At 41.9% G+C, this 12,829-nt stretch overlaps 2 protein-coding genes across 3 annotated transcripts in view; one reads left to right on the top strand and one right to left on the bottom strand.

Moving 5' to 3' along the window:
• The window catches only part of BLNK (B cell linker), a 156,265-nt gene that overhangs the window by 2,559 nt on the left and 140,877 nt on the right, over positions 1-12,829 (top strand). For both annotated transcript variants that reach the window (XM_090057567.1, XM_090057566.1), the window contains exon 2: positions 6,669-6,731. In XM_090057567.1, the coding sequence (XP_089913693.1) occupies positions 6,669-6,731 (63 nt within the window). The remainder of the gene's footprint in view (positions 1-6,668; positions 6,732-12,829) is intronic.
• DNTT (DNA nucleotidylexotransferase) overlaps positions 1-12,829 on the bottom strand; it is a 335,988-nt gene that overhangs the window by 297,551 nt on the left and 25,608 nt on the right. The gene's annotated exons all lie outside the window — the stretch shown is intronic.

Below are 12,829 nucleotides of genomic sequence, written 5' to 3'. Positions count from 1 at the left end.
ATATGGATAGTGTACACTAAGTAAGACAAGAGATCGCACAAGAAGCAAAATGTTGAACAACTGCTTACTCAGTGAACAACTCCTACCCCATGTACTTGTGAACATGTTATGCAGTTTAACATATTATAATGCATATGAACAAGGCAACTTCAATTCAATTATTTGCAATATTTAAGTACTTGACTTTACAACCTTAATTATGTTCTTTTAACATAGAATATGTATGTGCATGTGTGTGCGTGTCTGTGTAATATCTAAAATAATTATTAAATTGTCATTCAGCAAAGTGAAGATTGATCAAAAGCATTTGTAGAAAACCAGTAACTAGAACAATAAAAAATAAACCTATTGATTTAGCTTCTTCTTCATAGCCAAGTTGTTAAAATAAATATTCCAGCTATATGCAAATAGTTATTCCTCTATTTTCCTGCATCTATTATATAAACATGGAAATACAACATCCTCTGTTCAGCATGCATCTCCTTTCTCCATATTTCCATGCATTCCAATATATTTACTTTGGCATTATTGTAAAGATAGAGGAGAGAGAGGCAGAAGTGGGACGTACAAGGCACTGCATACACTATTCCCCACCACCAGTTATGCTACCATACCTTACAAATGGCAAACTCACCTTCCCCTCCAAACTAAGGCATTCCTAGGCCTATTTTGGCAACAGTGCATTCACAATCTAGCCGCCTGTGCAGAGATCAGATTGTGAAGTCATCATCTTGCTGTAAAGATTTCTCTCCAAAATAAAATAAGCTTCAACAAGGGTGCCACAGTACAGCCTACAGGTTAGATCCAGCCCACAGAGCAATTTAATGTGGCACATGGTGTTTCTGAAAGGGCTGGGAATTTGGTGGTGGAGCCTGTCACTGACTTCCCAAGCATGGAGCCCCATTGCAGATGCTTGTTTTTGATGGGAGAGTGAACAATAACATATTAACTCCCATGCCAGTGCTGTCAGAGGTGGGTCCAGATCCAGCCCTTCAGGCTCCTTGCAATCCAGAATCAGTCTTCAAGGAGTCCTGTGAGCTCAATCAGGCGAGGTGAGTTTTGCACCCCAGTCTACAAGCCTGAACCCATGTTACTGGCATTTAAACCAGCATTACTTTCAGAATAACTACAATCCCAAAATTAAAAACCAAGCAGGGACTTCCATTTACCTCAAATATTGTTTTGTAAATTTCTCAAATGGTATCAAAACAGTCTTTTTGTTACTGTACGCTTAAATTGACCATTCAAACAAAATATTTACAACTATAACAAAATTCAACCAAACGCTGCATCGCCCTCATCTTTTAGACTCTCGGCCCTATATACATTTATTGAAATCTAAAGTTTAAAAAGCTAACTTCCTTAGGGCCACCAGATCTCTAAAGAATTAAAGGGTCTAGTTCTGGATCCCCTACCTCATGCTACTGATCACTGTAAATTCCCTTTGACTGTGTAATTGCAAGCAGTTCTTACACAACTATTTTGCCTCCTTTCTGAGCAACAAGACTACATATTTAACAGCTTTCCAGAGTTCCATGGTTTATATCTAAATTAATTAAATGAATTTATAAGTCTCTGATTTAAAATTCATTGTTAATGGACCATAAAGTAGACAAACTACTTACTGAACTGAACTGACAACTAACTGAATAGTTAACTAAGACTCTTAAATGCTAGAACTCACTAATAGCAGTGTATATTTTTAATGAAGTTCTGCAATTTTTTTCCTACTGATAGTTCTAAACTTTCTGTTCTGTACCTAAAAGCACAATTATTTTCTAAAGCCAGGCTAAAGCACTAAAACCCAGCAATCAAAAGATTGTGCTAGGTAGATATACAAGGTAGCGTTCTGCAAGTACCCAAGCTGGCTCCCAAACCAGAACCAATATGGTCACATTAATATGGCACTCACCCCAACTTAATAGGCCCTGCCTCTTAGAAGATTTAATTAGCCTGCATACAGCACCCACATTATGCTGCTTCAAAGTCAGGAGCTAGCGAACAGTGCTGCCTTTCCACGTAGACACACCATGAGGGTCCTTACCATCCCAGCTCTTTACCTTGGACCTCCTGAAAGGAAAATCCATTGGGCGTGTCCACACATGCAAGCACATGCACTTGCAGCAGCTCAAATAGAAGCGGTGCAAATTTGAGCCAGGGCCCCCCTGCACAGGGTCCCAAGCACCCTGCAGGGCCACAGCCTCCCTGTGCACAGCCAATAACTTACCTTCTGCAGCAGCAGCAGCAGTGGGGCACTCTGAGCCCACTGCTCCCAGATCCCAGCTCTCAGGGACCGTGTGCTGATCCCAGCTGGGTCCTGCCAGGCTTGGGGCTGCTCATGCTGCTTGGCTGGGCAGCACTGCCAGCCCCAGGGCTGGCAGGACCTGGATGGGATCAGCACGCAGTCCCCATGTGCCACGCTGGGTCCTGTCGCCATGAGACAACCCAGCTGGGGAGCAGAGGGGCCCCAGGGCTGGCAGGACCCAGCTGGGCTCGGCACGTGATCTCCCCACACCATGCCAGGTCTTGCCATCCTGGGACCAGCCCAGCCGGGCAGCACAAGCAGCCCCAGGGCTGCCAGGACCCGGCTAGGCTCAGCACACTGTCCCCACATGCCACACCGAGTCCTGCTGCCATGAGACTGGCTCAGCCGGGTGACAGAGAGGCCCCAGGGCTGACAGGACCCAGCTGGGCTCAGCACATAGTCCCCACGCATCACGCTGGGTCCTGCTGCCATGGGACCAGCCCAGCCAGGCAGCAGAGGGGCCCCAGGGCTGGCAGCACCTGGCTGGGCTCAGTATGCGGTCCCCACACACCGTGCCAGGTCCCACCTCTGTCCCTCTGTGCGTGCAGGGAGGTGGCATGTGGCAGGACCTGGCCCAGTCCCGTGAGGCTCGCTAGTCTGGTTTTGCACTAGAGCGGGTAACACAGCTCTGGAAGGCACAGCTCCTGTGTGCACTTCCTGGAGCCATGCAACCTGCTCTGGTGCAAAGCTGAACTAGTGAGTTGCATCGGTCTGGGTCATGTCCTTCTGCACGCTACCAGCTTCAACAATGCTGCTCCAGCCATTTCCCCCCTGCAGCCCCAGGGATATCCCCCAGCCACTCCCAAATCCTCCCACACATCCCCCTGCCACCTCTCACACCACCCACACCCATAAACCTCCCCACCCCCATTCCCAATTCCCAAAGGCAGCAGGAGCACCAAAGAGATGCTCTGGCCAAAACCAGACTGTCTCTTCTGGAGGACTGACTCCCATGCCTGCTCCAGGCACAGTCTGCTACCATGTCTTGCTCTGCTGTTCTGCAGAGCAGTTTTTTTTTTGCCCCCTAGATATTCAGGGATCTAATTTTCTCCCCACGCTGCAAGTTTGCAGTGCAGGGAACATTTTTTCATTCCTGCATGTGCTTCTTGAGCCATCTCAAAGGAGTTTGAGATGGGGTAAGAGGCACATGCACACTCGTCCAGATGCGCCCATTGAGTCTAAGACTGCACACAGATTCGGGGAGTTAGAGGGAGGTTAGATTGAGTTTAAAAATGGCTACCCAGTATAAAGTAAGTTAGGATAGGAGGGGCTAGCAAGGCCTTGGAGGGATCAGGGAGGCAAGCAGGGATCAAGGGGGGGGGGAATTGGGGGGCATGTAGTATCCACAGGGGGGTCATGAGAGCTAGTGGTGTCCACAGGGGTGTTGGCAGGATATGGGTGGATTTGGCAGGATCAGGGTCTGTGGGGAGGACTTGTGGTGATGGGAGACTCTCCCCCCTAACCCTGGGACCAGGGATTATTTTTAGCCACCTGACCCCCACCTAACCCCCAGACAAACAACCACACCAGCAAACCAACCCCCTCCCACCAATCCTGCCTAGCTCTCCCTCCCTTCCCTTACTTCCTTGGCTTCCAGCACTAGCAAACACCACTAAAACCAATGTTGGGGGCATGCTGGTTGTGGGATGGTGGGGCTTGGTAGACTCGAGAGAAGGGAGATGTTGTCCTTCTGGAATGAGGCAAGGAACTGGGGGGGTAAAAATAGTCCAATTCCAGGTAGGGTTGGAAAAGCACAGCCCTGGAGCTGGGGCCAGCAACTGGGCTTTCCAAGCCCTATGGGTTCACTGGGAACTGTACAGACATTCAGTTAGATCAGGCTTGCCAAACCCAATTTAAGTTAGATTACCTCTAAGGCAGAGTTAACTTAGACCGGGTTGGCCATTTTTAGACCAATCTATCTTTCTTGAACTTTTCTACAGTTCATGCTTAGATGGACCTAACTAAGTATTCCTACTTGGCCTGCACTTGCAGAGAGTCAGTTAGAAAGGCCAAAGCAACACAAATTAAAGACTACACAGCTGAGGCTGGCAACACAAATTAAAGACAACAAAAAGTCTTTTTTAGGTATGTAAGAAGTAAAAGGAAGGTGCAGGGCAGCACAGGACCCCTACTAAACAAAAAGGAGCAATTAGTGACAGAGAGGGAGGACAAGGCTGAGCTATTCAATGAGTTTTTTGCCTCGGTGTTCCTGAACAGTGGTCAAGATAAGTCTCCTAACGGGTTCTTAAATAGTCATCAGAGGGCCACCTGCCTATCAACTGTCGACTCTGCAGAGTCACTTGAATGGACTCAACGTGTTTAAGTCAGCAGACCCGGAAAAGCTTCATCTGAGAGTACTGAAGGAATTTGCTGGTGTCATAGCAGAACCACTGGCATGGCTGTTTGAGCACTCAGAGGACTGGAAAAGGGCCAATGTGGTCCCTATTTTCAAGAAGGGAAGGAAGGAGGATCCGAGTAATTATAGGCCAGTCAGTCTCACCTCCATCCGTGGTAAGGTCTTTGAAAAGGTTAAGAAGATCATGAAGAAACATATTTGTGGGTGTCCAGCAGGAAAAACAATGCAGCAGGGAAACCAGCATGGATTCATCGCCGTTAGATTATGTCTGACTAATCTGGTTTCGTTTTATGACAGGGTCTCAAAATACTTAGATGCAGGAGTAGAGGTAGATGTTGTTTTCTTGGATTTTAGCAAGGCCTTCAATATGGTTTGTCATCCCATTCTCATAAATAAATTAAGAGGCTGTGACAGATGTCTACACAGTCCAGTGGGTGGCAAATTGGCTTAGCAGGCACACCCAGAGAGTGGTAGTAGATGAGTCGGTATCGACCTGGAAGGATGTGAGTAGTGGGATCCCACAGGATTCGGTCCTTGGACCTGTATTCTTCAATATCTTCATCAATGACTTGGATGTGGGTGTGAAGTGGACTCTGTCCAAGTTTGCAGACAATACTAAATTGTAGAGTGAAGTACACACTCCAGGGGGTATGGAACAATTGCAGGCAGACTTGGACAGGTTAGAAAAGTGGGCAGTCCACAATAGGATGCAGTACAACAAGTACAGGTGCAGAGTTCTGCACCTACAGCACAAAAAGATCCAGCACACCTACTGGCTGGGAAGTGATCCTCTCAGCAGCACAGAAGCAGAAAGAGACCTCGGAATCATAGTAAACTCCAAGATGAACATGAGTCATCAGTGTGACAAAATCATCAGCAAAGCTAACCACACTTTCATGCATCAGTAGATGCACGAAAAATAGAACTTGCCCTCTATGCGGTCAGACTGCAGTTGGAGTACTGCATCCAGTATTTGGTGCTGCACTTCAACAAGGATGTTGATAGTCTTGAGAGGGTTCATAGGAGAGCCACTCATATGGTTAGGGGCTTACAAGACAAGCCCCATGAGATGAGACTGAGGGACCTGAACCTCTTCAGCCTCTGCAAGAGAAGGCTGAGAGGTGATCTTGTGGCTATTTACAAATTCATTAGAGGGACTCAGCAAGGAATTGGAGATGCTCTGTTTGCCAGGGCACCCCTTGGGGTAACAAGGAACAACGGTCACAAACTGACAGAGAGCAGATTTAGGCTAGATCTCAGGAAAGCTCCTTCATGATAAGGGTGGCCAAAATTTGGAATGGGCTTCCAAGGGAGGCGGTGCTCTCCTCTACCCGGGGGGTCTTTAAGAGAAGGCTGGATAGGCATCTGGCTGAAGTCATCTGACCCCAGCACTCTTTCATGCCTATGCGGGGGGTCGGACTCAATGATCTGTTGAGGTCCCTTCCAACCCTAGCATCTAGGAATCTATGAAAGGTTCTAAATGTAGGGTCTGCACCTACACAAACTAAATTAGATTGGGTGGACATTTTTAATGTGATCTAACCTCCCCAAAAGTCTGTATGTACCCTAAGATTCATATTAGAAAGGGCTCAGTTTCCTGTTGTAGATAAAGATAAAGCTTGTGAGAGCTTCTTCTGGGTTCTGGTTTCATTTTTCTCTACAATTGGCTATCATAGTTTTACTAAGAAAAAAATATATCAGACTTGAAGAACAGATACTGATTTTGAAAGTCTATAGCCTCTGAGCCTTGCTGTCTAGGAATGCCTCCTAGTCACTCTTTGTAATATTCTTCTTCTAGGTATCCGCATCAGATGTAATGTACAGATTTGTGCCATTACTACATACTTTGAATTTCTACATGGAAGTATTTTACCCATAAACCAGGCTACAATTTAGATTTTGTATACCTTTCAAATTATTTTATATATTTATACACACACACACACACACACACACACACACACACACACACACATATATATAATGCTGTCTCTTTTCTCACCTCAGTTTGGAATGCCTGAATCTGCTGCAGTGGTGGAAAAACTGAATATCAATGGCCCCCAATTTCTGGTAAGCAACTGAAATATTTTCTGTTCAGAAATATTTTATAATAGGTATCTGCCTTTTGTATCACAGTGGGCACATCTACACATGCACATTTCATAATTTCATAGTTTTAGGAGCTGAAAGGGACCTTACAGATTATGAGTTTACTGCATAGTAACCAAAATTACTACATAGTATGGGCATGTGTTTCCATGTGCATGCCCATACTGCACAGTAACTATGGTGACTTATGCCAGCTTAAGTGTAAATTTGATGCCAGCATCATGCAGGTATCAAACATTTATACCCAATTAGTTACTGAGCAGTAACTCATGTGTAGATGCCTTACTGCATAATAATGCTGTGTGTGTGGACTGACTTGGGACTAACTTTAGTCCCAAGTCATTTCATACGCAATATTAATGTGCTTTAATGCTTGCACATGTAGATGCCAACCTATTCCTGCTTACTGCATGGTAAATTACAGCACAGTAAATTTAAGCCAACATAAATGCACATGTAAACATTCCCAGTGTGAAGCTTGTGTTTACAATAGCAACAACTTAAGTTGGCTTCCTCTGTTCTTTGTAGAGTCATGGCAAGTCATATGTTATATTTATTATATAATATTCTAACAACAAAAATCCCACTTTATTCCTCTGAATAATTTACTCACAGTAGTAAATCCTTGCCTTGCTCCACCTCTGGATAGAATAAACATCTAGATACTCACACAAGAATCTGGCAGCTGAAAGGGATAGATATAAAGGTCCATTCACACGTATGTGATTGGAGGATTTGGATCTAAGCAATCTTATTAGCACTCTAACACCAAGCTGTGGGAAAAGCAAACTGGTTCCTGCCAGCTCAAGTGTCTTTTGTAGTCTTTTTTGTTGAATGATTGAAGATATTATGTACTTTCCTCAAAGTAGGAATGGACACAGGATGTAAGAAATGTTTTCAGAAGTTAGTGGTAACCTACAAGAACAAAAGTGACACACAAAAGAAACAAAAAAGGAACTACAGGCAAGTTCTGCAAGGCACTTGTGACAGAAAAAAATAAAACAAAAGGAAAAACATTTGTGCAGCACATTCTCCAAATTATGCATTCCCTTCAAGATTTCCCATTTTAAGCTTACCTTATTTCACATTGTAGTGTTCAGGGCATTACATGAAGTGCCCCATGGTATGCCACTACCCGCATGTGTTTTGTATTCTATTGTTATAATACTGTGAGTGGCAGCTCTCAAATGACGGAAGATTTTTAGAGCTTTTCATGTGCTCTTTAACTGAACTGTTCAATACCAGTGTCAACTTGATAAACCAGTAATAAAATATGCTTGAAATAATTCATTATGTCAGTACCAAAAAAGACATTCATAGAAGAACTTGCATTATTAGGACACTACTTATATTGTCAACAGCAACACCTATGTAACTGCAAGACAGCATTACTACAGATGCAAGCCAGAATTTAATTACATTGCAAGTAATTAAAGCAGCAGCTTATTTTCAGCAACTGATCACTGGTCAGCTGTATCAGGAAATCCAAACTGTTCCAGGAATGGAAAGTTTCTTCTTTGATTTCTATTACAAAGGGTGTAAAACTGTATCGTTCTTCTAAGGAATACAAGAACAATGTATTGATATCTGCCTACATTTGCAGAGAGTCTAACTTGTCTATGTGAAATGCTCCATTTCTTTTACTGGATATTGAGATTCTAATGAGGACATCATATTTTTCAACATAATCATTTCATCACTCAAACATGTAAGAAAGGAGCAATGACATATCATGGAAATCTGCAAAATGGGGAAATATGAGGTTTAATTGATTTAATTTTCTGAAGAGTGAATCTGCTTTCAAAAACTTGGGAAAACTGCAGTAAATTATTATGTAGCCCTTAGACCACTTGGTATCAAAACAAACATCAAAATTACTACAGAGGGCTTGTTGGTATGATGTGAGGATCAGGTTATATGCTAAATACTGAATTTGAAAAGAAAATAAGCTGAATGAACTTGCAATACTTAAGACTTATTTGAGGTTTAAAAATCTGGCTGTAAACGCAGTAAAATTGCCTAACACGCAATGAAGTGGCCACAATACCTTAAATCAATTTTGTCTGGTTTCAGAAGGGGAATTGAGTATTGTAATTGGCATTTAGATTCAGTAGGAATTTTGTTTCTTTGAACATTTTTCTCTCATCTGAGCTTTAAGCAATAAGACAATTGCTTTTATAATAAAACTCATTTCTATTCTATAAACATACTGTTTCAAACTGCTCTTTTGTAAGAAACAGGATTACATGCATTTTAAAGAAATTTTGAGATAATGGCTCTACCCTAACATTTTTGCAGAAGCTGAAATGCGAAAACATGGTACATTAGAATGAGAGTATGCAATGCAGTTTCATCTTCCCTTACCAATGGTATTTTATTTGCAATAGTTATTCCAAATGCAGGTCACATCTCAGTGATGCTAATCTGCTGCTAATGGGTAGATCAGCTTTTAGGCACAGTTGAATTGCACAGTGTATTATATTCTCTCTCATTGCTTTTTAATGTCTGAATATTTGAAGCACTGTGCTTGGCTTTTTCTATTGTAGAGAGTATTTTTTGCTTTTTTGGTGCCATTTTCTAATTTAACATTGATTTTCCAGGTAGAGAGTGAAAAAGTAGTAGAGACTTCAGAATTCTGATTTGACCTTAAGGAATGAATCCTGAAGTAGTTAGATTTAGGGTGCTACTCTTAACGAAAAAAAATAAGATTTTTACTAAAAGCATGGAGGAAATACCTAAAAGTAACAAAGGAGTTGTGCTGATTCTGGACATATTTCACCAGCTCTATGTTTTCACATATGTTGCTATTTCAAGACTTTTATATTGGGTCTTTGGGATTTAAATTTTTGGGGCTAGCAAAGACTTCTTTAAAAGTACAATAATGGTTTACTTTTATAAAAAATAATCTTTAAAGAAGAGACCTATGAACTTCATTGTGACTGTCCTGCATATCTCTGGCAGTACAAAACAACTGACAGATCCAGTCTTCTAAGATTTGTCTTTGCATAAGGTGCCAGAGCTTGCTTCTAAATCTACATTACTTCTTCCCATTCCTAACTGAATGAACATTAGCTGGTGATCCCAGCTGCTGGAATGCCAATTTGGAGCCCCAGGCAGGCAGATATAAATTACATAAGCCAAAGCAGAGCTACGGAGTCAGATGCTCCCCCCTTTCTCCCCCCCCCACAAGTTCAATGTAAAGCACAATTCGGCTGCACTCAAAAATATGGCCCCAAGTATTCAATTGAAGACAGAATCTGACTCCCCAACTAAACTTCTTGGGAAATAGTTGAAAGTAAAGTCCAACTATAGCTTTATAGAGAGAACAAGAGGCTTACAGCCCATTTCCCATAGGCAAAGCACTCCTCTGGTTCTTCCCCATGTACCAAACACACTAAAGACCATGGGCTAATATTTACTCAAAATAGGGACTGCAGCATGGGCTGGCAGTGGAAGACTAATGCAAATAGTAGTTAGTTGTGATATATTTATTCTTACCATGTTCTCCCCCACTTCGTATATTATTGCTGGTGAGCCGCTTTCTCTAACTAACTTGTCAAGTATTCAAATTTCCCAAGCCACAACTTCGCAGTCAGTGTCATATACACCATGCTTCTTCTGATTCAGGAAGTAGGATAGCTTCCTTAAGTATATCACTGTGCATGTACCAACAAGCTCTTCATTTCAGTACAACTTGCTAGCAAGAGCATAGCACCCCACTAAGCTGACTACACTCTTAGCTCAGGAAGAAGCAGGTTCAGCACAAGTGAAATTTATCTAACCAGACTGGTAAAACTGTGCACGTGTTCATAGCAAAAATTTTCAACTGGAACAACATCCTGATTTTTAAAATTCCAGCAGGACTGTCAAACTGGAGACCATAAACCCAGTAGCTTTCCATAAGAACACCAGTCTCAGAATACTCAGGAGGTGGACCACATCTTAAGATAAAAATTGGCTTGTGGACTTGCTCCCATCCCCTGCCAATCACACTGCAGCTACAAAGCAATGTTCATATGGAAAAAAATACCATTAAAAAATCCTGATATGGTTTTAGCTCCTCAAGTGAATTCTATTCTTCTTTCATCTCTCCTTTCATGGTCTCCTCCCCTGCTACTAGACATGCTTTCTTGGCCCATGGCTCTCTCTTTGCTTCCTCCCTGCTAATACATATTTCCCTGACATACTACCCAGTTTCCTAATGTTCTTCTGCTCTGTTTTTTGGGCCCCACCCCTCCTCCCAACCCTGGCTGGTGGTGGCAGACCTGGAGCACAACTCTGGTTTCTGTCCCAGCTGCTTTTACAAGCCCCAGAGCTCACCTTTTCTATGAAAAACCTGGATACCTAAGGGAGCTGGACACAGCAAGGTGCACTAGCACACTGTGAGAAATGAGCCATTTGACTTTGCTAGCCAACACTCCACAGATGACAAAAAATGCCTGTTTAGAACAAAATTGGTTTTAATTAAAACTTGCCTGGGGGCTGGAAGGTAAAGACTATTCTCTCTCAGGTGACAGTAGATGTACAGCAACAAAATGGGAGAAAGGAAGCATTGCAGGACAGAGGGCTGCAGGCCTGATGCTTGTTAGCATTATGAGAGACAACTGTAGCAGAAGTAACAAAGACACTGGACTCTCTTCATGCCAGGTGTTGGAGGAAAAGGACAAAACTGAATTCTTTTTTAAACTGGTCCAAATCCAGATGTACAGATCAACACCAACTCAGGATTGGTTCAATGTCTAAATCTGCAGCCACGTTTCACTGATGACTGGCATTTTAGTTTATTTTAAGAAGTTTTCTTGGTCACCTTGGGCCACCATTATCCATTAAATGAACTATTTTTACTGTTTCCAACCAAATCTGAGACTCCCTCTAAAAGCAGTAATATGCACTCACATGGTCATTTCAGAAAGAGGGAAATAGCTGGGAACACAATCAAGAAAAAGCCAAAGTGTTGCTGTATATATAATGTAACTGGAACAGAGAGTGATTTTATAGTGATCTTAAGGCCTGGGTTAAAAGGAAAACATTTTACAGCTGAATGCATTAGCTGCTATCAATCATCTTCAATTAAATAAGAGAGTAAAAGGGCAATACATATTCATGTCCCTCCAACAAAGCAGGACTTCATAAAAATGGAAGCAAAAATTGCATATTTATTTCTATTCTTCAAAAAAAAGGACAAAACAGACTAGCTTACTGGATATAGATGTATTTTCTGAAATCTACAACATTGATGTTATGCACCATTTAACACTGCCACTCAAAAATACAATAACAAATTGATGGCAAAAATAACCTCATTTTTAAGATTGTCAAGAAAATAATAGATTCATGTATAAAGTCAACAAGCATTATTGGTGCCAGATGCCCATGAATGTTTGAATAAACAATGAAAATATATCAAGTTGTTTCATTTTACTTTCTTGCTAGATATAGATATTTTCCAATAACCCAAGTTGTAACTTAGTAAAACTGTGTAATACCTTGATCTTGCAATTCAATTCAGTAGCAGCAAACAATAAGATAATACCAAAGTCCTCCTTGCAGGATTTTGGCCTTAATTTTTACCATGACAGCATTATATTTCTATTCATGTTCCAAATATTGCTGCCAGAAATTATTTGAACATGAATTTTGTTTGTTTTTATTCAGCAGCTGTGAATGATGGGAAGTGCTTGTCTGCATTCCAATCCATGAAAAGCCCTGACAAAATAATCCAAGCAATTTCAAATGTCAAGCTATTCATAATTGCATTAAATATGGATTAAAGGAATATTCTTTGATGCTGAATCCTTTGTTCTTAAAGTTAAGATAATTTTAAACAGGATCTTAATAAAAAACGTAAAATTTTATGGAGGCTTCAACTTCAGGGAGTGTGGACAGGACTGAGTAGTGGTGGGAACTTACAAAGCCATTGTGTTACAGTTTCCACATTTATAGGAACTAAACTGCACAAAGGAACGGCTCCAAGCATTCTCAGTATTTTAAGTGTTAAGCCAACTCCTGTTTATGTTTTATTCAGACATACTTGCCTTGTAAGGACACAGAACAATTCA

This window comes from Crocodylus siamensis, chromosome 7 (genome assembly GCF_052110815.1).
Source record: "Crocodylus siamensis isolate JL-2025a chromosome 7, ASM5211081v1, whole genome shotgun sequence".
NCBI lineage: Eukaryota > Metazoa > Chordata > Crocodylia > Crocodylidae > Crocodylus > Crocodylus siamensis.
This window is presented reverse-complemented; position numbering and strand designations above follow the sequence as displayed.